This window comes from Miscanthus floridulus, chromosome 1 (genome assembly GCF_019320115.1).
Source record: "Miscanthus floridulus cultivar M001 chromosome 1, ASM1932011v1, whole genome shotgun sequence".
NCBI classification, from domain to species: domain Eukaryota; kingdom Viridiplantae; phylum Streptophyta; class Magnoliopsida; order Poales; family Poaceae; genus Miscanthus; species Miscanthus floridulus.
Window position 1 is genome coordinate 144,232,284 of NC_089580.1, and position 24,874 is coordinate 144,257,157.

The 24,874-nt window shown below is 45.9% G+C and overlaps 3 protein-coding genes across 6 annotated transcripts; 2 read left to right on the forward strand and 1 right to left on the reverse strand.

Moving 5' to 3' along the window:
- Positions 1–3,597: 3,597 nt before the first annotated feature.
- On the reverse strand, positions 3,598–5,962 carry LOC136496683 (reticulon-like protein B16). Its single transcript, XM_066492423.1, has 5 exons — positions 5,647–5,962; positions 4,581–4,761; positions 4,348–4,489; positions 4,201–4,270; positions 3,598–4,035 (listed from the first exon to the last, which is right to left on the reverse strand). Exons 1-5 carry the CDS (start codon positions 5,939–5,941, stop codon positions 3,869–3,871), a joined length of 855 nt encoding a protein of 284 aa, XP_066348520.1. The 5' UTR covers positions 5,942–5,962; the 3' UTR covers positions 3,598–3,868.
- A 2,663-nt stretch (positions 5,963–8,625) lies between these two features.
- On the forward strand, positions 8,626–10,887 carry LOC136496692 (zinc finger BED domain-containing protein RICESLEEPER 1-like). 4 transcript variants are annotated; one of them, XM_066492440.1, is made up of 3 exons: positions 8,626–9,560; positions 9,895–9,964; positions 10,100–10,887. In XM_066492440.1, the coding sequence occupies exons 1-3, from the start codon at positions 8,787–8,789 to the stop codon at positions 10,657–10,659; spliced, it is 1,404 nt and encodes a 467-aa protein (XP_066348537.1). In that variant the 5' UTR covers positions 8,626–8,786; the 3' UTR covers positions 10,660–10,887. The 4 variants fall into 4 exon arrangements, with proteins under 4 accessions (XP_066348537.1, XP_066348531.1, XP_066348544.1 ...); XM_066492447.1 differs by having other exon boundaries at positions 8,665–8,991; positions 9,478–9,560; positions 9,895–10,887; XM_066492455.1 differs by having other exon boundaries at positions 8,666–8,991; positions 9,501–9,560; positions 9,895–10,887.
- A 2,950-nt stretch (positions 10,888–13,837) lies between these two features.
- LOC136542959 (uncharacterized) lies at positions 13,838–22,443 on the forward strand. Its single transcript, XM_066535564.1, has 9 exons — positions 13,838–14,372; positions 16,601–16,786; positions 16,999–17,091; positions 18,411–18,593; positions 18,690–18,792; positions 18,880–19,065; positions 19,297–20,447; positions 20,776–21,773; positions 22,052–22,443. The coding sequence occupies exons 1-9, from the start codon at positions 14,187–14,189 to the stop codon at positions 22,116–22,118; spliced, it is 3,153 nt and encodes a 1,050-aa protein (XP_066391661.1). The 5' UTR covers positions 13,838–14,186; the 3' UTR covers positions 22,119–22,443.
- The last annotated feature ends 2,431 nt before the right edge of the window (positions 22,444–24,874 follow it).

The window sequence follows — 24,874 nt, forward strand, 5'->3', positions numbered from 1 at the left end:
GATATCTGGGAGAACAAGGCGTGGGAGAGTAATCCCATTTCTTACTGACCCCGAGCAGTATGAGTGCGGCAAGTGTGGTAGACTGGGTCACAATTTACGCACTTGCCATTGGCAGATTAGTGAGGTGCGACTATTGATTGTTTTCACTATTTCATATTTGTCATATTCATTCAATTAATTATGCACATCTCAATTTATGCTTGTAATTATGTTAATTACTTGTACATTTCTAAGTTTATGTTTCATTGTATATTGAATTTCTATTCCATTGACTTTTTTTGTAGGATGGCACAATTTCACCTGCTCGACCCGGCGTACGAGGAGACCCACTGAGGATGTCTCATAGCGGAGGGGTAGGTAATAATCTATAAGTCTTGTTCAAATTTTTGTAGGCGTACATGTGTTCGTGAAGTAACAGGAGACTATGTTTTATTCTATGCAGTACCTTCCGCTCCTTCGTCCTAGAGCCCACAATGGGTTCTTGGACATGTAGTACGACAATAGGTACACTCCTTTCCTGTAAAGAGCTAGCCTAGATGTCATCTCTTTTTAGGTTCGTCATGGGTTGCTCAAGTTCAACTCAGCGGCCATAACTACGTTGGTTGACAGGTATTATCTTCAATCATTGCCTCCATTCATGGCCATTTGTTCATGCGCTTGCCTTTTTGACATATAATCTTGCTTTGTCTAAAATGTAGGTGGCGGTCAGAGACTCGCAACTTTCACTTGCCTTTCGGAGAGATGACAGTCACGCTCCAGGACTATCAGAAGATGCTAGGTCTGAGGATTCACGGCAATACGATGACTGGACAGTGCAGGTCAGAAGGTTGGAGAGCACGAGTAGAGGCCTTCCTTGGACGTGAGGTTGGCGAGCAAGGGGCTCGCACTTCTGGAGTTCTAATCTCCTGGCTCCGGCAAGAGTTCACACAGTGCCTCGAGAAGGCAAATGAGGAGACAGTTTGGTACAACTGCAGGGCGTGGATCCTACACTAAATCTTTGATCTACAAAGAGAAGTTAGCAGCGGGTACAAGGAAGACAAAAACGACGACAACAACAATGGTGCACGTTCACATGAGGTACTCTGCAATGATCCATATTGCACCTACCCTAATCACAAGAACAAGGGGCCTCCGCCGTCATCCCCGCCACCACCACCACCAACAATGGGAGGCTACTGTGGAGAAGGTGCAACACAATTTGCTATGTGACCACACTACTAGGACGACCCTATCTCATTCACATGGCACATCCATGTGTTTGTTGCTTGATTTAATTACCTAAGGCATGTTAGGTTTAGTCGAAGGAACTATGTACCATTATTTGGTACATGTTCTCACATGTCATTTCTTGTGCTTGTTGTTCGCTTTAATTACCTAAGGTATGTTAGGTTTAGTTCAGGACCTCTGTACCCTAGTTCGGTATATGTTCTCACATGTCATTTTATGTGTTTTGTGTGTTGAATTATATAATGCCCTACTTCGTTAGGTTTTGTTTGCAGCACGTGATCACATTTCACTACGTCTACAATATTAAACTGAATATTATGATCACAAATAATAAAAACAACTACATAATGTAAAGTCTAATACTATGACACATTAAACAACACAATAATACTAGAAGTACGTGTCAACAAACTAAATAACGCAGTACATGACCTAAGCATGCCTATACTTAAAGTGCATTACATGACAACACAATGAAAAGTCCAACAGTAGACAATATTGTTCATGAATAAACCATAGAACTAGCCAGTAATGAAGACTACTGAGTGCAACGAGGCCACTTTCCCTTCCTTAGGGCATCGGGATTCTCCTCCATCGCTGCTTTCGCTCGGCGTGCACGCTCAAGCTTCTACTCCCTCTCCTCCATGTACGCAGCAACACACCTCATTTCTTCCTCTTCCTTGTGCTTCTTTTTTGCAGTCTCCTCTCCGCGTCTCTTCTCCATCATCTTCTTGTCCTCTGTCTCTCACCGCAATAGTTTCTGCATCCATTCCTTGTCTTCAGGCTTGATCTCAGTGTCGATCCACTGCTCAAAATCACAGAGCGGTGAAGGGGTCTGCAAAAAATGCAATTGTTACGAAATAAAAAAAAATCATGCAAGATGTCATATGACACAAACATCAATTCATCACCATCTTGTTAATGCGGCGCTGACGAAGTGTAGGCTCAAATGCAAAATTGAAACACATCCATACCTCTGCCTATACGTGTCCTCTTTATCAGACTTAGCTACCTTGCAAGGATCGCCGCAAAAGCACATGGGCACTGGAACACCACTAGACAGAGGCAATAGGTCGAAGGCATTTTCGGTCATCCGGCCATAACTACAATTTAGCCATTTTTGTTCTAAGAACCGAAAGCAATTAACATTAAACCCTACACATAGGGTTTTCCATTTGATCCACAACAATGAACCCATATCATAACAACATGCGCTGAGGTTATCTTAGTTTTGTAGCTTTTTCATGCCTTGGCATCCTACGGTTGTATAATATAAATATTAAAATTGCATGAAACCATAAGTAATGATGATTCTTAAGTTGAAAAATCCAACTAATATATACCGAATCGATTTTAAAAAAAACTAGGAGGGAGCGAGGATACCTTGCTCTCGAAGATCTACGGATCAAATCAAAGTTTCCAAGGTCTAATATGCCGATTCATGAGGTAGGGCGAAGTGGGGAGAGAAAAAACCCGATAGGGAGGAGAAAGAAGAGGAAGAATGCTTGAACAGGAAGGTTGGGCGCCGGGTTAAAATACCACCTTGGCGCCATAGATCTTAGCACCGTTCTCGGCACCAATAACCACGGCGCCAAGCTTGCCGCCAATAACCCGGCGCCAAGCTCAGCGCCAAGATCTACGGCGCCAAGGTGCCTGCCAAGTCACCGCCACGTCTGCGTTGAGCCCAGGACTTAGGCGCTAAAATCTATGACGCCGAGACGTGTAAGCTCGACGCCACTAACGATGGCGCCGAGCTAAGAGTTCAGATTTTGAAAACATACCTCCAGAGATATATTTATGAAAAAAATTTCAAAAAAAGAGGCTAAAAAACAAAAAAAAATCGGTCATGAAGAAGGGGAAGAACTAGTACCTGTCAGATTTAACAGAAATTACTTGCGAAATGAGACGTAGCCAGTTCACAGCATCTTCCTGAACTATTCTCAGTCCCACAAAGTGTCATTCTCACTGGAGTATTTCCTCTTTCCCACAACACAAACTATCATTCTCACTTCTCGAGAAGCCAGCCAATTTTAACTTTGACCAAATATATATATAAAATATTAATATTTATAATGTATAATTAGTATCATTAAATGAATCATTAAATATATTTTTATGATAAACTTATCTACAAATGTTGCTAATATTTTATATAAACCTAATGAAACTTGAAAGTTTGACCCACATGAATCTTATTGTGGGACGAAGAGAGTAAGCCGTAACGTAGAACAGAGCTGCAGCTCTGCAATCCGCAGCTAAAGTACTTTCGCAGTAGATTCAGCCTGTTGGCATAAAACCTAATGCAATTGAGAAGCAGATTTACCGTTGCATTGCTAGTACCTGCTACCTGATACTGCACAAGCTTATACGAGTTACGACCACTTCATTTTCACATTCCCATGACAGTTGCTTTTGTTATTTTTAACAACATTAAGCCAGTTTGTTGCAAAGAGCTAACACAGAAAGCTATACCTTTTAATTTCATCCCAAACCTTATTGCCCAAGAGTACATTGCAACGGTATCTACTGTAGGTTTCGTGCCTTTTTCTGTTTTCCTAACTCTCTAGTTTCACACCTTTTAAGGTCTAAGAATATAGGTACAATAATACTTGACTAGCTTAGCGAGCTCATGTTTCGAGTATCAGTCCTCTTTATCTCTGATAAACCTTCTCGGTAGTCTACTGATCACATTCTCATCAACTATCTTGCAATGCCTCGATATGTTCCGGTGGAGCATCCCAGCATACCTATCGACAGGCCGCTGGTATTTGTTGTACAACGCAGGTATTGTGACCAATGCAATGGTTCCTGTCATGCACCCATTGTAAAATTTAGCAATAAAATTCAGAAAAATAAACTCATGACAAAACAGAGATAAGATTCTGCCTGCACTTTGGTGGTACTGTCTGAGTGTCTCTATAATCCTAAATGTGTAAGGAACAAAGTGTAAAGTATGACCTGTGCAGGACATACCTATGTAAGCAAGAGTGATTGACGAGCAGAAATTTCCAATAACAGATAACAGCCAAAGGACAAGCACAACCTGTAAAGAGAATTTTCTGTCTCAGCAACGACAGGAATACCAAATAATCAACACAAAGTGCATGCATAACAGCGAACCTGGAAAAATAGCCGGAAGTCCTTGCCAAGAGTAATGTCATGCGCTATCATCAGCATGTTGTTAACTTTAACACGGAATGAAGCTGCAGCATTGCTCACCATCTCCTCTGATAAAACTAACTCAGGTAGTGGCCTAGGCTGCCTGCAAATAGTTAAACCAGTATGATAACAGCATATAGGCAATTCGATCCAATTTTTTGAGATATAATGGAAGGAGGATCCGGGTTGCTTACCTATTTAGCAGTCCAGCTATTTTAACCCGTAAGAACTGCAGAACTATCAAGATGAGAAATATATCACAGCAGATAGTTAATAATGATAGTCCAGACTTCTCAAACAACCACCATGCCATAGTAGCACCAAATATAACACCAAATGTAACACGCCCTCGCCTCCATAAGATGATATCAGCAGCTGAAAATGGGAATTAACATTAGCATGAACAAGACAAAAGATGATCTGCTGCACTTTAATAGGGCATAAAAGTAGCACCATTATCCATCCATTTCTAAATTAAAATTGACCAGCCGGAAAAAGCCTCCCTAGGGCATTTCATTCAGGCAGTAGAACCTCAACCATGCTGAACAAGAAAAGCCCGGAACCACGGCTCCACCCGTAAGGTGCATCGTAAAGTGCCATAGGCAGACAGGCACTGGCCGGTGCAAGAGGCAACCAGGCATCATATGCCGGCGCCACATGAGCAGCCGAGACTCTAGAAACATCCATAGTGACTAGCAAGCGATTCTTGAGCAGAGAAAATATGAATTGCCAGATCATTTGAAGCTTAGATGATCAACTAGTGTGGGCGGGGTAATAAAAGAAATTGACTAACATCTGAGATCAAGTACAACAGCTGCGCACTTTACAGCCCAATTGGACCCAAATTGAAATGTTGCATATTCCTACATGACTCTATCTTTCAAATCCGTTCGTAATTGCAGCAATCATCAAGCCAAATTTCAGCACAAGTATTTCAAGCCCTATTGAGTTCACAATAACAATATAATTCCAGTTAAAACAGCAAGATATTCTTTGATTGCAAGTCCACATTACACAGCACCCGCTTCCGAACAGCAGTCCAAAGTTGAACTAAACTACACCAAAGACCGAACATAACCTTTGCTTGTAGTTGCGCAAATCTTCCTCAGCGAGCCACCATTTCCCAGTACTGGCCGAGACTGCATCCACGTAACGACATCGCTAACCAATCAGCGCTGCTAATCGCACGGACATGACAAGCAGAACCTATCGCGATTCGCAAACCGGGGCACGGGAAGTTCCGGGAGGAGAGCAGCAGACCTTTCCCGCCGCCGGCGATCTGGTGGACGGAGAGACTGTACCCGCCGGCACCGCCTGAGCTGCAGGGGTCGGCGGAGCTCTCGATCCCGCCGTTGGCGGCGGCCTCCGCCCCGCCGGCAGCGTCCATGCGGGAGCCGCAGGCGGAGTCGGATAGAGAGGAGACGACGCGAGACGGGAATAATCCGGGGGAGGACGGGAAGGGTGGGGAAGACGGGAAGGGAAGCAGTTCGATTCTCCTCCCACGACGCGGCGGCGGTAGGACCGAAGCCGAACGAGGGCACGAGTGCACCGCCATTCTTTATTCTTTCCTCCACCCCCACCCCCCACCCCCCCGGGCGTTAATTAAGGTGGTGGCGTAAAGTTTTGCACGTCACCTCGGATATACGTGGTGTCGCATGGGTAAAAAAATAAATTATAGAATATGTAGTAAACCGTCGAGACAAATTTATTAAGACTAATTAATTCATCATTAACACATATGTACTGTAGCACTTTATTATCAAATCATGGACTAATTAGGTATAAAAGATTCGTCTCGTAAAGTAGTTGTAATCTGTGTAATTAGTTATTTTTTAGTCTATATTTAATACTCTATGCATGCGTCAAGCATTCGATGTGATAGAATGTAAATTTTTTAGAAGAACTAAACAAGGCCTAAGCTGGATTATGATGATTAATTGGGCCATCGGATGATTAGCGGGACCCTCCTCGCGACAGAGGGATGTCTGGTACCGCCCACAAAAATGCCACAAAGGCCCACAACAACTTGCGACATCGGCTCGCGGTCTTCATCATTGCTTAAAGAAGAGAAAAAACTGCTAGCATCCGAACATCCGGACGGATGAGGAGTTTGGACATCCGCACCTATCAGCCCGCTTCCACGCTATTTCACGTGCATCACACGGGGCCCGCGCACCAGAGGCACCTGCCCGAGAGCTGCCTCAAGACGCCGTTGAACACTGCTGCAGGACGCGTGGTCTGCCTGGAACCACTAACCATCGTGGAGCCGAGAAACACCACCGAAAATTTGATCTACACCAACCAGATGGAGATCCACTACACTCGCTCGATCTACTTTTGAAACATCGAGATGTAACACTTGCAACTTACAAAAGAAGACAGATAAAACACTTGAAACATCCTTATGAAAACTTGAAAAAAGCTTCTCAAAACACTTGAAAATCATTACAAACATAAGCAACATTCAGATAAAACACTTTCAACATACATGTAAAACATATGCAATATCCAAATAAACACACTTACAACATACATCCCCAAAACACGGATGAACACATTGGTAGCAGACCTTTGCAATATAATTGTACAACCATTGCAACATCCCAATCGACTTTTGCAACATCCATCTAAAACATTTGCAACATACCTCTGAAACATCTGAAGCACTTGAAATATACGCTTGCAACATACGCTTTCAGTAAAGCATGGCAGGCAGACGGGCGGAGCACTCCACAGCGGCATCTGGCTGTGCGGTCGCGGTGGAGGAGGATGTCAGCGGGCTGGCGGCTGCACGACCCCCAGTGAGTGGATGCGCTACCCCGACGATAGGGCACGTGCTAAGGCCCTGTTTAGTTGGGTTGTAGTTTTTAGAAAAGCAGCTGTGAGCTGTGGCTTTTGGAAAAATAGTTGTGAAAAAGTAGCTTTGAGAAACTCAAAAGCCTATTTGGTTCAACAGCTGTGGCTTTTGAGAAGTTCTCTCACTGACGAATGGGGTCCGTTCTTCAGCCTCTTCTCTCTTCTTCCCGTGTGTGCACGGGGTTACAACAAGGTGAGGCCGGGGGATGGAGGAGCCAGACCTCGTGCGGCTGGACTTGGGACCTCGCGCGGCCAGCATGGGAAGGATTTTGCGCTAGGCATGGGGAAGGATCTCGCGCGCCGGCATGGGGAAGGATCTTGCGCCATGCATAGGGAAGGAGCTCGTGTCGCCGGCTGGGGCTAACCGCGAGGGCTAGGCAGGGTGCGCCCGCTGGCGCTGGCCATGCCCGGGTGCCTGGGATTGGCCTGGGTTGCTGGGCGCTATACTTGGCCATGCAGCACGAGGCACGACGGCACGGTACGAAGCCCGTTTTTTTAGCCCGACACGAGCACGGCACGGCCCGATGACATGCGGGCCCGGGCTGGCCCGGCCCGAGAGAGCAGGCCGTGCCTGGGCCGCTGCTCAGGCCCGTGGGCCAGCACGGCACGGCCCGGCCTGAGACAGCCGGCCCGGCAGCGGCCCGGCCACCCCCCTCCTGGCCAGCTGGCCTTGGGCCCTTGGCCTCCTCCCCTCCCGCTCCCGGCCTCTCCGCGGCCCAGCTCGCTGCTCGGCCCAGCGTCCGTCCCCGCCTCCCCCCGCTCCTCATATATAAGCCGCACGCCGCGGCCGCCTCTCACACCCTGAACCCTAGCTCATTTCTCGTCTCTCTCGCCTCGCTGGCTCGCTCTCGTCTCTCTCGCCTCGCCTCGCTCTCGGGCTCTCGGCTCTTGCACTCGCAGTCTCGCCTCCATCCTCCCCGACTCCGGTGAGGTGACCTCGACGCCTCCCCCCCTCCTCATATATAAGCGCACGCCGCGGCCGCGGCGGCTCTCACACCCCCGAACCCTTGCTCATTTCATGGCCTCGCCTCGCTCTCGGCTCTCACGGTCTCCGTCATCCCCGACTCCGGTGAGGTGACCTCGACGGTCCGCCTGTCGCCGGCGAGCAGCTCCCTACTTCTCCTACCTGATCCCCTCCCTGTTCCCTCTCCGCCTCTCCCTTCTCCCTCTCTCTATCTCCCCTCTAGATCTCGTTGATTATGTGAGTTGGTTGTCTCTGTTTGTCCCTCCTCCGCCGTCCGCCGTCGTTGCTGACTGAGTGTCGTCTTCTCTCTCGTCGTCTTCTCCGGCACCGGGCTTCGGCTGCGCAGGTGAAACCCTAACCCTAACCCTAACCCTAACCCTAACCCTAACCCTAACCCTAACCCTAACCATGTTCTAATAAAGTCTTTTTCTATTGTTTCGTCTTCTCTTTCAATGTATGCTTCTGATGTCTTCTTCCATTGTTTCGCAGGTCGGTAGCCGATGCATCGTCTTCTAGCTGTGGCTTAGAGCGTGCAAGGCGGCCACCCGCACCGTCGAGGAACGGGGCTGGAGAGGCGGCCATGGCCGACGAGGATGGCCTCCTGCCGGTTGGCCTGGCCCCAGAGGGCGAGAACGACGACGACACTCGAGCCGACGCTGCTGCGTTGTTCGGTATCGATCTTGGGGACGGCTCTGCTGCTCCGATCGATGTGGACGCGGACGGTGGCGAAGGGGCGACGGCGACTGCGAACTCCAACGGCTCTGCTCCTTCAGTTGCTGGAACAGGTAACACTAGCAAGCGCAAATCGCCTGTGTGGGCTGATTTTGAGGAGATCTATGAGGTTATTAATGGTTCTAGAATTTGCACCAAGGCTGTTTGTAAGATGTGCAAATCTATCTTGTCTGCTAGATCTGCTGCTGGCACTGGTCACTTAAAAAGGCACCAAAAATCATGTAGGATTAAAACTGATCAACGTGCTAGGGTTCAATCTAGGCTTTCATACAATCCTGATGGTTCTGTTTATAATTGGGATTATAAACCTGAAGTTGCTAGATCTGAATTATGTCGTTTGATTGCTAAGCTTGATCTGCCTTTAGGAATTGGTGAGACTGATGCTTGGGAAGAATACATTGTTAGAGCTCATAATCCTAGGTTTGTTAAGGTCTCTAGACAGACCACCACTAGAGATCTTGGCAAACTTTTTAATGAACGACGTAATATAATTAAGAACTGTGTGTTGTCTGGTGCTTCTTCTGTTGGTCTGACATTAGACATTTGGTCTGGTAATGCAAAGGAAGACTATATCAGTGTTGTTGCTCACTATGTGTCTGCTGACTGGGAGTTGCAGAAAAAGGTAATTGGTCTCCGCTTGATTGAGGTAAAACATACTGGTGAGAATATTGCAGAAAAAGTTGCTTGTGTGATTGAAGAATTTGGTTTGCTTGACAAAGTGTTCTCTGTTACTCTTGACAATGCTTCTTCCAATGCTAAGGCTATGGAAACATTGACACCTATGTTTGCTGGTTATCTGGGTTCTGAACCTGCACCTACACCTTTAGATCCTAATAAGGTTAAGTATCATCTTGTGCATCAACGTTGTGCTTGCCATATTATTAATCTGATAGTAAAATCTGGCTTAAAAAGGTTCAAATGATCAGAATCTGTTTTCTATTGTCTATCCTATGAAGCTTAAATACCTAAAATACTGGAAGGACATACCTCTACTGTATTCATTTGCATTCATTCTTGATCCTAGAGGTAAATTGAGAGGTTTATTTAATGTTCTTACCATAATGCAACAAAAAACTGGTTTTGACTACAGTTCTTATTATGGTATTGTGAAAATTGAAATTTTCAAGTTGTTTAACAAGTATGAAGAAAAGTTTGGTGCAGCTAGGTCTCAAAGGAGGGCTGCACATCCTGCAAACATCACAGGTAAGAGGAAGCAGGCATGGGGAAGAATTTTTGGAGGCCCTGGAGCATCTGGTGTTGTTGGACCTTCCCCTGCCTCTGCTCCCAGTCCTTCTTTATCTACTTCTGCTGCTGCTTGTGAGCTATCTGCTTATCTGGACAGTGACAATGTCACTGCATATGAGGATGACTTTGATCTACTTCTCTGGTGGCGTGACCATAAGCTAACATATCCAGTGCTTTCTATCATGGCTAGAGACATTATGTCAGTTCCAGTTTCAACAGTGTCTTCAGAATCTTGTTTCAGCTTGACAGGAAGAATACTTGAGGAGCGGCGCCGTCGACTATTGCCTGAACATGTGGAGATGCTTGCTTGCATAAAAGATTGGGAGTTGGGTGAAAGAAGACTGCAGCATGATGTTGACAACCAAGAACTGGTAGACTCCTTCGAGCATCTCTATCTTGATGAAGATGCATCTACTTCTGGTTCTGGGGCTCCTTCTGCTAGCACATCTGCATCTGTGGCTTCTGGTGGTTCTTGAGTTGAGAGTTGAGATTGAGACAGTGAGACTTGTTTTTGATATGTATCTGTGATGTCTGATGTATCATGTAAACCTTTGAACATGTTTAAGACTTATAAGAGCTGTGCTGCACTCTTTTTCCCTTTCTGGGGTTTCTCACAAGGGTGAGTTTTACCCAGAAAGGTTTTTAATGAGGCAGCATTGCACACAGCTCAGTTATCCTTTTAATTTCCTCTTGTTCAGTTGTTCTCTGTGTCTGTCAGTCTGTGTATGGTTTTGGTTTTTGTTTGAAGCTCTTCTGGGAAAAAAATACTTCAAATTTGAATACTTCTTGTTGAGATAAAATTTTTGATGTGTTTTGAACCATACGGGCCTCGGGCTGGCACGGCCTGGTGATTTGGCCGTGCCTAGCAGGCCGGCACGGCACGGATTTAGGCCCACAGGCCGTGTTCTGGGCTGCTGGCCAGGCACGAGGCCCGCAGCGGCACGGCACGGGAGGCACGGCGTGCCGTGCCGGCCCGACATCCTCCGGGCCGTGCCTGGCCCGTGCCCGTGCCGTGCCGAGCCGGGCCGGCCCGATGGCCAAGTATACTGGGCGCGCGGTGCCGACGAGGCCGCTGGGAGCCGGTGAGGTCGTAGGGCCGGTAAGGTCGCTGGGCGCGGCGCCGGTGAGGTCACGAGGAGCTGACGAGGTTGCTAGGCGTGGCGCCGGCGCGGATGGGAGTCGCGGTTGCGAAGAAGTCACGGAGGGGAAAAGTAGGGAAAGAACGAACCAGTATGTGTATAATCAGTGGCAGGTGGGTTATTTTTTAACCCAAAAGCAGCTGAGGGTGGAGGGTGCTTTTGGCTTTGTATTGCAATGAAAGCTGCTTTTGGGCAAAAACAGTTATAGTTTTTAGGCCTTTTAGTTAGCTTTCGACTTTTGCAAAAACAAACAAAAGGTTGAAAGGCCAACCAAGCGGCCCTAAATTATTTACCCACTACCGATGTGCGCGAGCTGTTCTTGCTGGGCCAGCGGGCTGCAAATGCATATGCTTCCAGGTCAGTTCCAGCAGAGTACCAAATCAAGGCCAGCGTGCGGAGGTGAATAGGCCAGCTGGGCCGGGTCGTGGTCTCCGTGCCTGGAGGATGGACATGGAAATTGGAGTACACGTTGGGCCGGTACAAGTTGTGCTGGGACGCTGGGTCAAAGTCAGGACCGCTTCTAGGGCGTGATTGTTCATCACGAGGAGAGCCTGGCTCGCTTCTCCCAGCCAGACCAAGTTGAGACAGGCCCCCTGCATGGAAGGCCCTGATGTTTGGTTGACTGCGTAAGTACGTACAGGACGAGTGCATCGGTTGTTTGGTTACCTGTTCGTTTGGTTGTTCCTGCACCGGCTATCTCACGGACGATTCACGAGACTTCAACTCAGCCAGGCTCCGAAGAAACGGAGGCCATCTGCGTTCCGGCCGAGCCAGGCCCAGCGGGGAGGTTTGCATGCCATCGGCCAGGCCCTGGCATCGCTGCAGGAAACCAAACGTCTGGTTTCGGCATGCCGCCGGCCAGGCCAGGCTGGGTGCAGGACTGCAGGCGGGCACCAATCACGCCCATACTGTACGTTTCTTACGGCGACCTCTCGAACACAAATCTAGTGGGTCTGCGAATAATCGAAAAAATCTGACTAAAAATCGTGTTTTGATCATAAGGAAAAAGTTTACACTCAGAAAAAAGCAAAAAAAAAAAAAACTATAGCTTCTTCGGAGAGACATGGGTATTTTTGCGTTGCTTTAAATTGTCTCCCCTGTTGGTTTTTCCGACTACGGATGAGGTCATAAGGACGGGCCGTTCGGCAGTTAGTGCTCCAACGGAATCCACTACGCGGCCACGCCTCTTGGCTGTTGCCTCTCAATCTTTCATCGGCTCCGCGGGATGGGAAGAACGGCAGCACTGAACGCAGCGCACGCATCGTCTGGAAGTGGCAAGGATGCATGGTCCACGCCACGCTTTGTGTCCCGTTGATCGACGGGACCTGGTAGCGCCTTTCTTGACCGTTTCCTCCACCCATCAGGCCCCAGGCTCCGATCCTGTGGCCGCACACTCTTCCCTCTCCAGCCCGGCGGCGGCGAGACACACACGCCAGCGTGGGGGACTAGACCTCCGGGGCCCACCACCTCCACCTCCACCTCCCAGCTAGTTGCGAGAGGACGTGAAACACGCCTCGGCTCGGTCTCGCGTGGCTGGCGGCGTCCTCGGCCGTGCTTGGAACGCAGTGTCTGATCTAGCCGCAACCGCAACGACCTGTGTTGAGCGAAACGAGAAGAAATGAAGTACAGTATACTGCGGAGTAGTACGTGCGGACAAGCCGAAGACACGTTCAAAGTGTTCGGCTGGGATAAAAAAAAACGCTGTTCATACTTAGAAAACATTGTTCATACTGAAATAGTACGAGAGAAAAACACCGTTCTGATTGAAAAAATAAACCGAACAAGCCGACTTCTTTCCCAGCCGAACAAGTCCAGGGAGCCATGGCACGGAATTTCCACCGCCGCGGCCTGCGGGGGTCGTCGAGTTGCCAGTGCCAGTGGTCAGCGTGCACTCCCCTCCTCCCCGTGCACTCGTACTCGGCAAAATGTTCCACAGTCCGGCCGTACGTTAGTGGATCCCGCACCTTGCAACCGGCATCCGCCGCGGTCGGCCGGTCGCCGCCGTTCAAGAAGACCCAATGCGGTTGCGTGGACGTCGCAGTGCATCGGTGGCATGTTCTTCAGGGTTGCTGTGCGGTTGTAACGGAGCAACACGCCAACACCGACCCCGTCCCATGTGCGGTCGTAAGTTGTAACGGAACCGTAGTCAAAGCGTCACATGCATCGAGTGGCGGCACGTCGGCTAGGCCGGCCGGCCCATCCCCAGTCTATTCAGTCCAGCACATCTCCGTCGTCCGCAGCCCGCCGCAGCAGCCGGGGACAGTTAGGAACCCAAGGGCCGGGCCTATAGGCCGGCCCGCAAGCCAAGCCAGCTGCCAGCGAGATTGCGAGGAGCTGCCACGACGACAGCCCCACACCACTGGCCACTCTACCAGTGCCGGATACGGCGGGTCCAACTCACCAGCGCCACGCCTCGGCATCGCCATCCATCCCCAAACGCGCACACGCGAGCTCTGACGCGCAATAAAATCCTGGATCCAGATAGGGACGGCCGTCAGGCCCAGGGAGGATCCCTGCCCCACCATTCACCGCCTTCGCCTCCTCGTCGTGGTTGTTGGCTGGCGTTTGTTTTCTTCACGCCCGCAGGTTTCCTGTTTCTTCTCCGCGGCCGCGCGCGTCCGACGCGGGGCAGCGGGCACTCTCGCCTACCTACCCATCCCCCACACACCCGCCTCGCGAAACCCAAGCACCGCCCTCGCCGCACTCGCGCTCCCCACTCACTCACTCGTCGTAACGGCTCGGCAAAAACCCCGGGACGACGCGGTAGACGAGAGCCGAGGAAAAAAAAAAATCCCCCGCACTCCGCTTCCGTTTCGTTTCTCCCCAATTCCGCTTGGCCGCCGCGAGGTAGCGGCGCTCACCGGATGGCCGCCGGAGGGAGGGGCAAGCTGGCTGCGGCGGCGGCGGTGCCCGCGGGGGCCGTGGCGGTGGCCGGGGCCGCGGCGGACGAGGTGGTGCGGCGCGTAAGGCCCATGGAGGCCTCCGAGCGCCGCCGCGCGGAGGTTGTCGACTACGCGCGGAGGCTCGTCGGCTCCGCGCTCGGATGCGAGGTGCGTTTTGTGAATTGTGCGTGCGCTCATCGCAGCGCCGGGCCGCTCCCGTCCGCGCGCGCGGTGCGGCGGGGCGACTTCGCGTTCTCACTTTGCGAGTTTCGGTTGTGCTTTCTTCGGCTGCCCCCCTCTGACATGTATGGGGATTCTCGTCCCTCTGTTTACCTTTACTCCATCCAGAAAAAAAAAAGCAATTCTAGCTCCGTCTGTTTACTTTGTCCAGAAAAAAACGTAATTCTATTTTGAACCTGGACACGACGTGTGTTAGTATTGCGTTTTTTCGACGGAGGGAGTACCTCCAATCGGGAGCAGTTTTGTTTTCTTCACTTTGGTTTTGGTTTGTTTAGTCTTGTTCCATCGCTTTCCAAGGGATTTGACGCTTGATTATTCGTTTAGTTTGTACGGATCTGGATTAACTCGTAAACTATTTGCTCGCGGCGCGTCGTAATTGTTCTGTTTCGCTTTTTTATATAAAAAAACTCGTGCTAGCCTTTAGGTTGCCAAATTGGGGATCGCTTCTGTTGTGTATCTGGACTATCTGTTCTCGCATGGATCAAATTTTGATGATAATTATTCTCCATTGGATTATGTTCTGCTGTGCCAAATTGTTTATTTTCACATGGACCAATGAACATAGGAATTGCTGGGGAGCTTTTTCTGCGAGTCTGACTGTGACCTGTGCCCGGCCTTTGGATTTTTTTTTTTCCTTCTTAACTTCTTGTATAGCTTACGGACACGGACACGTTCTGTCTTTCGTTCTTTTCTTGAGCGAACTCTCGGGAGGTGTTTCTGTGCTGTTGATTAGAAAGTTTCGTGAAGCATTCAAAATCTCCTTTTCTGTGGGTGCAGTTGTCAGCAGAGTAGTTCTTTTTACTGGAGAAAGTAGAGACAGACTTTTCTTGCTTAGGAAAAAAAAGGATAAAAACGTTTTTTGTTGTTATAATGGCTGTGTTTCTGCCCGTGATTGCCTGCTTTACTAGCTGGCAGCAGTGTCCGCTTCGAGCTGTGCATATCTATCCGAATAGCTTGGCAACCGAGGTATGCTGTAGTGGAATCTTCCTGGCATGTTGACTGCATTTTACAGAGGATTTGACACAGAGACTTCCCTGTTGGCTTCGCTGAAATTTAGCTTACCCTGATAGGAAAATAGTGTTAATTCGCTGAAAGTGCCGTAGAAGCAGTGCTGAGATGTCCCTAGAGCGCATCGTTGAAATAGTTCAAGCGAATAGGTTGGAACAATTTAATTACGTTGATTTGTTGCGAGAATAAAACACTGGTTATTCCTGCCTGCCAACGTCCTGCTTTTAATTCTGCTGAGATGTCCCTTGTTGGAACAGTTTAATTGTTAATTCACTGATGGAAGTTCAGCGGGTCCGCCGTTTGATGAGTCGTACTATGAGGTTTGCACACGGGCTTATATATATATTATATATATATTATATATATATACACGTGGAAGTTCCTCCCTCCGCAGTCCGCACCCACCTAGTAGTATAGTAGATCTTGAAAACTGGTCCCTTATTTGTTGCTATTCAGCCGATCAATGTGTACGAGATGTCTCTTTATTAGCTGGATTTCCTTAAGAGCATGTGGCTGCTATAGCATACATCCATTAGTCCTAGAGTTGGAGCTATGTTATGGTGTTTCTTCTAGCATTTGTCAATAATTGCGGGCTTGTTCCTTGCAAAGTTTTTGCATGATGGAGATGATTGCCTTTGCTTAATTACCATCACGTGACTTGTTATGGCCTTATGGGAGACATATGTACGTTGGTGCATTTTTTTCCGGCTACAACAAACGTGTGCCACCTAGAGGCTAGGTCAAATAAAGAACATTTCAAGATGCCTTGTGGAATTCTACTATTTCTTTAATCATGGCTGTTAACTGAAGTATCGTCAGTATATTAATATTTCGTCTGTCTTCATGAGAATGACTTGTTGAAAACCTGCACAATATCACTTCCAGACTATCCTCTTGGAGATGCAAGTTATATCTTACACTTTCTTTTCTCAAAAAGCATCCAGCAAAAAGTTAGCCAGGCATTTATTAATGTAGAAGTTTACCTTAGACTTTATCTATTGTAATGCACGTTGATGATTTTGACTTTTGACAGACTATTTTGCTATCAGTATAATGCCTTTCTATCTCATGTAGAACCGTGTGTTGAACCTTTTGGCATATAGGTTTTATATGTAATAACTATCACTTGTTTGCTATATATTGCTCAGGTTTTTGCATTTGGATCAGTTCCACTGAAGACTTACCTTCCTGATGGGGATATTGATCTAACTGTCCTTGGAAATACATCTTATGATAGTACTTTGGTTAATGATGTTTCCTGCATTCTTGAGTCTGAGGAGCAGAATAGTGATGCTGAATTCGTAGTGAAGGACTTGGAACGAATTGATGCTGAGGTTCATTCTCCTGTATACACTTCCTGTACCTTCCTAGTGATTCATTTTGGATGGTTGTTTAGGCAATCTATGATATTGTAATCTGATCTCTTACTTGGCATTTCTATTCTGCTCACGTGATAGTTAAACTGAAAGCTATGTGTCCCTCATCTTTCTCTTTGACATGTTATTTTACATACCCATCTAATTATCGGAAATTCATGTCCATCCAGGTCAGGCTCATTAAATGCACTATTGGAAATATTATAGTTGATATCTCATTCAATCAAACTGGCGGGATCTGCGCACTCTGCTTCCTTGAGCTGGTGATTAACGCATTTTATTTTGGGAAAAAGTCTACTTCACCCCCCATCTTTCATACTTGGTCTACTTCACCCCCTCAACTATGAAACCGTCTGTTTTACCCCCTCAACTTTCCAAAACCGTCTATTTTACCTTCTGGGCGGGTTTGCAGGGGCGGTTTGCTACAGTAATAGCGGGTTTGGTACAGTAACATCGGGTTTGCTACAGTGTTGGCAGTTTTGAATTTTCTTTCTTTTTTTATTTATTTTCGGTGAATTTTTGAAAAATCATAGTAAATCATAGAAAAATCATAAAATGAAAAATCTAATTTTATTGGACTCCACATAAGTAGATCTACACAATGAATATATAATACAGTATGCTTTAGTACAAATTTTTTTTTGTAGCTTTAGATTAATTGGAAAATCCAATTTTGTGGTGAAATTAATTGGAATAATTCATAGCTGCAGCTTCTATGGTTCAATTGTGGTGAAATTTTTATGCTACGCTAATTATTGTATGCTTGAACTATAGTAAAAATTTCGTACTCTTTGGACTATGTATAACTTAGTTATAGATAAATTCTGATTAATTATAGACAAAATTGGATTTTCCAATTAATCTAAAGCTACAAAAAAAAATTTGTACTAAAGCATACTGTATTATATATTCATTGTGCAGATCTACTCACGTGGAGTCCAATAAAATTAGATTTTTCATTTTATGATTTTTCTATGATTTTTCAAAAATTCACCGAAAATAAATAAGAAAAGAAAATTCAAAACCGCGACACTGTAGCAAACCCGCTGTTACTGTAGCAACCCGCCTCTGAAAACCGCCCAGGGGGTAAAATAGACGGTTTTGGAAAGTTGAGGGGTTAAAACAGACGGTTTCATAGTTGAGGGGGTGAAGTAGACCAAGTATGAAAGGTGGGGGGGTGAAGTAGACTTTTTCCTTTTATTTTGTGGAAATCATATTTCAATTTTACACTCTTCTTCACTTCAATGTTAGCAAGTCATCCGACTAATCGCGATTAGTTGGGCTGATTGGTGCCATGGCGATCAGCTATGCACTATGGTTAGTCATGACTAATCACAATTAGTCATGATTAATCATGATTAGTGGCGATTAATCATGATTAGTCGGGCTGATTGGTGCCATGGCGACTAGGATCAATTTGACGATTTGATAACATTGCTTCACTTCAAAGGCTTTCTGGTTAAATAAGCACTTAGCTCGTTGAATGTGTGGGTTGTTCAACATAGGTTTCTTGTGTTGTCTAGGTGTACTTTCATTTTATTACCATACTGTCATAGCAAATAAATGATGATTCCTTCGTCAGGTTGATCGTAAAGTTGGAAAAAACCATCTATTTAAGAGGAGCATCATATTGATCAAGGCATGGTGCTATTATGAAAGTCGCCTACTAGGAGCTCATCATGGACTTATATCAACCTATGCACTGGAAGTACTTATCCTTTACATATTCAATCTATTCCACAAATCTCTCCACAGCCCTCTGGAGGTATGTATTAAAAGGTGTACTTATTTCAGACATATTTACTCATTACATAATAGAAAAGCTCATGTATTTGTTGTTTCCCTGTGTTTTTATTAATAGGTTCTTTATAGGTTTCTGGAATATTTTAGCAAGTTTGACTGGGACAACTATTGCATAAGTTTAAATGGCCCTGTTGCTTTGTCGTCTTTGCCAAACTTAATTGGTGGGCTACCTTTCAATATTTTCATTGGCAGAGTAATGTATTGAGGCCTATTCTCTAAGTTATCTCTAAAATTTATCCTGCTTGCAGTTGAAGCTACAGTTACACATACCAGTGACTTATTGTTTGACAAAGAATTCCTCAAGAGCTCCATGGATAAAGCAACTGTACCTCCAAAAAATTCTGATTCATGCTATACGAGGTTTCGTCCTAAACATCTAAACATAGTTGATCCACTGAAGGAGGACAACAATCTTGGCAGAAGTGTCAACAGAGGTTTGAATTTGAACTAATCAAGATATATACATATAACTCTTTCCTAAGTTTTCCTATACAACATTTTCCATCCAAAAACATATAGAAACACGTAAGCTTGCTCAGGTATCGCAACTAGTTAAGCTGTGCTGCTGCTTGTATGCATAATTGCATAAACCCATGTGTGTAGCTAGCTAGCATTATGTTTGCCTGGCCTCATCTGCTTAATTTAGAATGGTGATTTTTGTGCAGCTAGCTTTAATCGTATTCGAACAGCTTTCTTATATGGTGCTCGAAAGCTTGGCCATATTCTCATGTCACCATCAGAAGTTATTCCTGATGAAATTTATGGGTTTTTCAAAAACACTTTAGAAAGGAATGGAATAGGGGTAAGACCAGATATTGGCAGCAATTTTGCTTTTCATCCTTCCTTTGGTACTGCCGAGGCTATTTTGGAAGATTTATCAAGTATGAAGATTTCTGATGGTGAAGATGAGAACATAATAACTTCTTGTCATCTTTCAAAGAGCTTGGGTGATAAGAACTTATACGTTGGAACGAATGGACCTACACATTTGAGTAGGTGTTCTCCAGGAGTCCATAACTCTGTATTAAGTACTGATTTAAGTACAAGATCATCTCATTTTGTTCATAATGCACCAAAACTACATTCATCGTTTTGCCAAGATGACAGTCATGCTGACAGTGAAAAATGTTACTTGGACCGTGGAATGGAGCAGGTATCTCACAGCACTGCTAAAGCCTTTTGCATAGACGATAAGACATCAATACAGTCACAAGTTTCTGTGAGCAACCCAGAACTATTGAGCACCTCTGCTGCTGCCAATGCTTCAGAACTTGCCACCAAACAGAAAAATTGGAGTGCTACCTATGTGGGAAAACAACATTTTCCTCCCTCGCCATCAAGCTTACCAGATCTTTCAGGGGATCTGGATTCACAATTTAGATGCCTGCGTCAAGTTCAGTACCACCTCGAATACTTGTTTGATGGGTTTTTGCAGTCTGTTCAGGAAGCATCCTCTGCTGATAAGTTTCACAAGGATCCTTTTCACAGTCTTGCTTGCAGTATCTTCTTGGGCAGAGATGCAGCATCGCCAAGGTTACAGTTGCTTTCACCTGCTCAAAGCAATGGAAGGGATTCGTCTCCTGTTTCTTGTTCTCAGAGTACAGAATGTGTCTCCCAGCATTCACAGAATGAAAGCCCATGGGATATGGCTAATCAGCAGATTATCTCATTGCCCTCTGGAACCGATGTTCCACCCAATGGAGTCTTGCCATCTTCTTCTTGTGCCGATTCAGAGGTTTCTTCTGTTTCATGGTTTCATGGCTCTGAGGATAGTGCTATGATGCATGGAAATGGAATACACACGTACTTTACAAAGGTATTGAAATGTTTTTTTTTCCCAATAGCTTATCTCTTGTCCGTGTCTCTAGTTACCAGCATCTTGGTACTCTTCTCCTTTTTTTTCACAAACTGAGTGATGATTTTTTGGTTAGTGAACTTGTTAGTTTCAAGAAAGAAAAAGTGTTTAGTCCAGTTTGGTCATTTTCATTCTTACCACAACATTTTGTTAATTGACCTGCTGCCTATCCTAACTTCAGTTGAACCAGTTAGTTCGTGACATTAATTGGTACATTTCAATGAAAATGTGCCTGTTAATATATTAAGATCACAACTTACAGCTTTGTTTCTTTTTGCTGGTATGCCAGAGCTGTTATACTCACAGGGAGCGATTGACATCTTCAAGAGAGAATGGGAAAATACTGCCAAATCAATCAGTGACATATAAAAGCAACCAGAAGTCAGCTCCCGGAGCAAGATTTGTGTCTCGCAAGGAGCAAGCTGCCCTAGACAGTAGAACCAAAGAAACAATAATAGGTCAAGCTTTGAAGATACATGGATACATTCAATCAGACAGGAAAATAGTTGAAAAGCTCAGTTGTCATACTCAAAAGGAATTTGTCCGAAATGACAATGAAGCAAGACAATTACCAAAGTACAACCAGGATGTCTGCTTGAACAAGAACTTCTTGCAAAACCGATATCATGATACTGACATGGAGTCTACACGAGCTCCCAGAGCAACAAATCAGATGCTTAAATATCAACCATTTAACATTCAAAATACTACAGAGAGTGATAGAGCTAGCCTAAGCAAGAACTTGCCCAGAAAGCACAGCTCTGGCACTTGGAAAGAGTATGAGATACTTGACCGGCCAACAAAGCAGAGACCAATCTGTGAGCCATTGAAGCTAGAAAACAGACGACATGTCTGGGATTGCACAAAGAAGACATCAGCTAGAAAACAAAATTGTAATAATCGTAAGGATTGCCTATCTTTCGTAAGAGGTGCAGTGCCATGCAGCCACGCAGCAAGCACTCCAAATGGTTTAGAAAAGGAGGTTAAATCAAACAAACTCGTTGACAATGAAAGTCTCCTGAGGCCAATCCTGCCAGAGTTATTGCTTTCTTGTCATGACATCAATAGCCAAGAGACGCCTCCATCATCTAATGCTCAATCATACTTCCCTGCTGTAAATGGTCGACCATTGGATACTATAGAGTTTGGATCTTTGGGACCTTTTGCACTGCCTTTATCCTCATTGAAGTCAAACGGAGCTACTAACACACAAACTACAAGTAAGGTGTTTACAGATACCTCTCCATTTGTGTTACAGAGGTCCAGGGCCGCCGCATCTGAAAACAGGTAATTTCCAAGTGCTTGTCCATAGCATTGAATTATGTGTAGTGTACAGACTGCATTCTTGCAAGTATATCTTAGTTGTAAAATTAAATGTGAGATAAGTATGATTGGTGAAGTATATGTGGGGATTGGGAACATAGGGACTGTCACGGAAGACCAATAGGTCTGTCTAGCATCCAAATTTGCTGTTAGGGATCCTGAATTCCTTGCAATTTACGCTACAATGGCTACAATTCTGTCCTTATATGAAGCATCCCGACAGTACTTTTCTATTGTTTCAGGCCCCCGGGACTTTGCAAAGTGGGAGACGAGGATGAATTCCCACCTCTTAGAGCTGGGATCCGGTGAGAACTTATATATAGGTCATACAGACGGATACAACTGATCATAGAGTTAGCAAAAGGAGCTGACCAGTTGAGCTTTGTGCAGAATTTTCTTGGGCGCATAGATATGAGGATTGCAGTGTCATAGTAGCCGATAGCCCTATACCGTGTAAAATCTCGTCGGTACCTAATCAATCTCTCTCTTTTATTTTCCGTAGTTGTGTCTATAGTTACACCAAACAAGGTGTATATAGCTAATGTTCACTAGTATAAGTGTATAACTTAGCAAGGAGAAAGATCAGGTAACAAAATACTTACGTTTACCGTATGCCAATTGGCTATTGCCCTAAGTCTTCTTGCCTTTGCTTCACTGCATCGTCATCAGCTGTCATGAAATTCTGACTGCGAAATGCCTGTTCAGCTCGTACGTCTTACCCTGCAGGCTCCTTTTCAGTTTCACCTGACATCAAGAACATCACCGTTCTGTCCAAAATAATTATGATAAAAAAGCTCCTTCCGACAAAGGGCTTCAACACTGCTTTTCGGACTGTAAAAGCGTGCTCATCCTCTGCTGGGGCCTGGGGTCGAAAGGCAGAGCTGCGTCCTGCAGTGCACTGTTTCACCAATCTGGCAATCAAGCTCTGATCGTTCGGACGTTCCTACAGGCAGCAGCTGCCGAAAGGCAGACGGCAGAGCTGCAGTTTCACCAATACAGCAACTCTGACCGAGTGGCTGTCGATCAGACGGTGAAACCATTGTACCCTGCCCCTGCGTTGCCATGTTTCAACGCTGCTATGAGCCCATGCCAAAATTTCAATTCTTCCCAGCCTCCTGCATCACTGATCCCTCTGTTTTGGGTTGCTACCGCTTAACTACTTTAGCTTTTAGCTCACCTAAAGAAAGCGGCTGCTTCGCACTTAGATATGAAACTTCATGACCTGAGGTTAACTCTATATACTTCCTAAAAAACTACGCCCCAACCTTCCACAGCATCCTCATTCCTCTACTTGATCCGTCAACACAATCGCTTCTCTTATCTGACCTTGTTAAACTCGCTTTTTTCCCCTTATAATTGGTCGACAGAGCTCATGTCTACACCTCTTTTCAAATATGTGTCTGAGAGCTCCTGTTTTTTACTTTTAAAAAGGAAAAGAGAATGTTCATCTCTTGCAGCCGCATAGAAACTCCTCCCTGCTATGTCCTTTTAGTGAGTGGTCCGTAACCGTATCCACTATCCAAACACTGAAGCCCAGTACATTCACTATGTCACCGATCACAGCACGGCACAGATCTAAGAGCTATAAAGAAGCCTGTTCAATGATTGGTTTCTGAGCTAATAAGCCTAACTGATGCTAGTTTATCGTGAGAGGAAAACAATGTATCATGCGTGATAAACCCTGACTGAGCGAACGTGCTTCGCTCTAGGCACCACGGTGCAGCTTTCGTCAAAACTTTTTGTACTATTTTTTTACTACATGTCCATGTCCTGCTTCTCTGAAAGTTCAAAAGGCCATCTTTTCCCTCACCGTTGCCAGTTGCCACGGCGCTGCTGTGGTAGGGATGGTGGCAAACTGGCATTGGCATGGCCCCTGCTGTGGTATCTCATCTCCTCTTCTTTTGCTGCTTTCCTCTTTCCTCGCCTGGCAGTGGCAGCCAGGCCACGGACGCGGAAAAAAGCTTTCTACTCCGATCCGCACTGGCCCTGCGCAAAGTGGTAGCGCGATGTTCTACGCGGATCAGTCGCGCAGAGAGCAGAGAGGGTTTTGTGACTTCGTGCGCGCTGGTTTTGGTCGGTGTTGGAACTTAGGCGTGCTCGTTCTGCAATCCCGGGACGGATGCGAGTGGCAGAAGACGAGCACCACCAGTCACCAGATGCGCAGGTCGCAGGATGTGCCGTGCGTGGACTGGCCGTTATCAGCTTGGTGCTTGGAGCAGAACAGTACCAAATTATAATAGGTTTGATTTTTTTTTTGACCCCAAGTTTGACCGCTCGTCTTATTCAAAAAATTTGTGCAAATATAGTTAAATTTAAGTCATTCTTGAAGAACTTTTGTTAATAAAATAAGTCACAACAAAAGAAGTGATATTTAACATAAATTTTTGAATAAAACGAGTGGTCAAACTTGATGTCAAAAAAGTCAAATGAACTCTAATTTAGAACGGATTTAGTAGCAGATAGTGGAGAACTGTCATTCCATAGTGCCAGTCCATTTCATACTTTCACTCCGAGGAAACTTGTGGCCGTGCACGGTGTCTCACACTCACAGGAAGTGGGTAAAGGTAAAGACTTTCTCATCCAGACAACACCCTATTCCAAAAATGCAGCCGTGCAAATCCAAAATTAGTTAAAAACATGGACACTCATGTTGACACACAATGCAATTTTGCGTGGAGAAACTTGACGACTATAGAATTTTACATTCACATGATCTACATGTATGCACTTTTTCCCCAATAATAATTTTAGAAATGCATGAAGTGCATTATGGTGTAATAAATTTTCAAGTGGACGCGTAGTTGAGCTCGAGCTTAGCTCTGCCGCAGTCGACATACGGTCTAGGATTGTCCAACCTAAAATGTCACCACTGGGACAGGCATCTCCCTCGTTTGTAAAAGGAAAATCGACAAGAAAGAGACGGCCTCGTTGTGAAATAATGATGACCGGAGATGATAGGCACTGCAATTGCGGGGTACGAACGCTACCGATGCTAGTTTGCTAGCCGTCGGTTGGTGGTCCGGCGCTGCGAGGCTGGTTAGCCTGGGCTAGCCTTCCGGAATTCA

Excerpts from the sequence above, each read along its gene's own strand:
- LOC136496683 (XM_066492423.1), bottom strand. The coding sequence starts at position 5,941 with ATGGCGGTGCACTCGTGCCCTCGTTCGGCTTCGGTCCTACCGCCGCCG. Across the intron at positions 4,490-4,580 it reads ATAGCTGGACTGCTAAATAG|GCAGCCTAGGCCACTACCTG; the intron begins GTAAGCAACCCG and ends AACTATTTGCAG. Across the intron at positions 4,271-4,347 it reads ACTTCCGGCTATTTTTCCAG|GTTGTGCTTGTCCTTTGGCT; the intron begins GTTCGCTGTTAT and ends TTCTCTTTACAG.
- LOC136496692 (XM_066492434.1), top strand. The coding sequence starts at position 8,787 with ATGGCCGACGAGGATGGCCTCCTGCCGGTTGGCCTGGCCCCAGAGGGC. Across the intron at positions 9,561-9,894 it reads ACTGGGAGTTGCAGAAAAAG|CTTAAATACCTAAAATACTG; the intron begins GTAATTGGTCTC and ends TATCCTATGAAG.
- LOC136542959 (XM_066535564.1), top strand. The coding sequence starts at position 14,187 with ATGGCCGCCGGAGGGAGGGGCAAGCTGGCTGCGGCGGCGGCGGTGCCC. Across the intron at positions 14,373-16,600 it reads GCTCCGCGCTCGGATGCGAG|GTTTTTGCATTTGGATCAGT; the intron begins GTGCGTTTTGTG and ends TATATTGCTCAG. Across the intron at positions 17,092-18,410 it reads CACTCTGCTTCCTTGAGCTG|GTTGATCGTAAAGTTGGAAA; the intron begins GTGATTAACGCA and ends TTCCTTCGTCAG.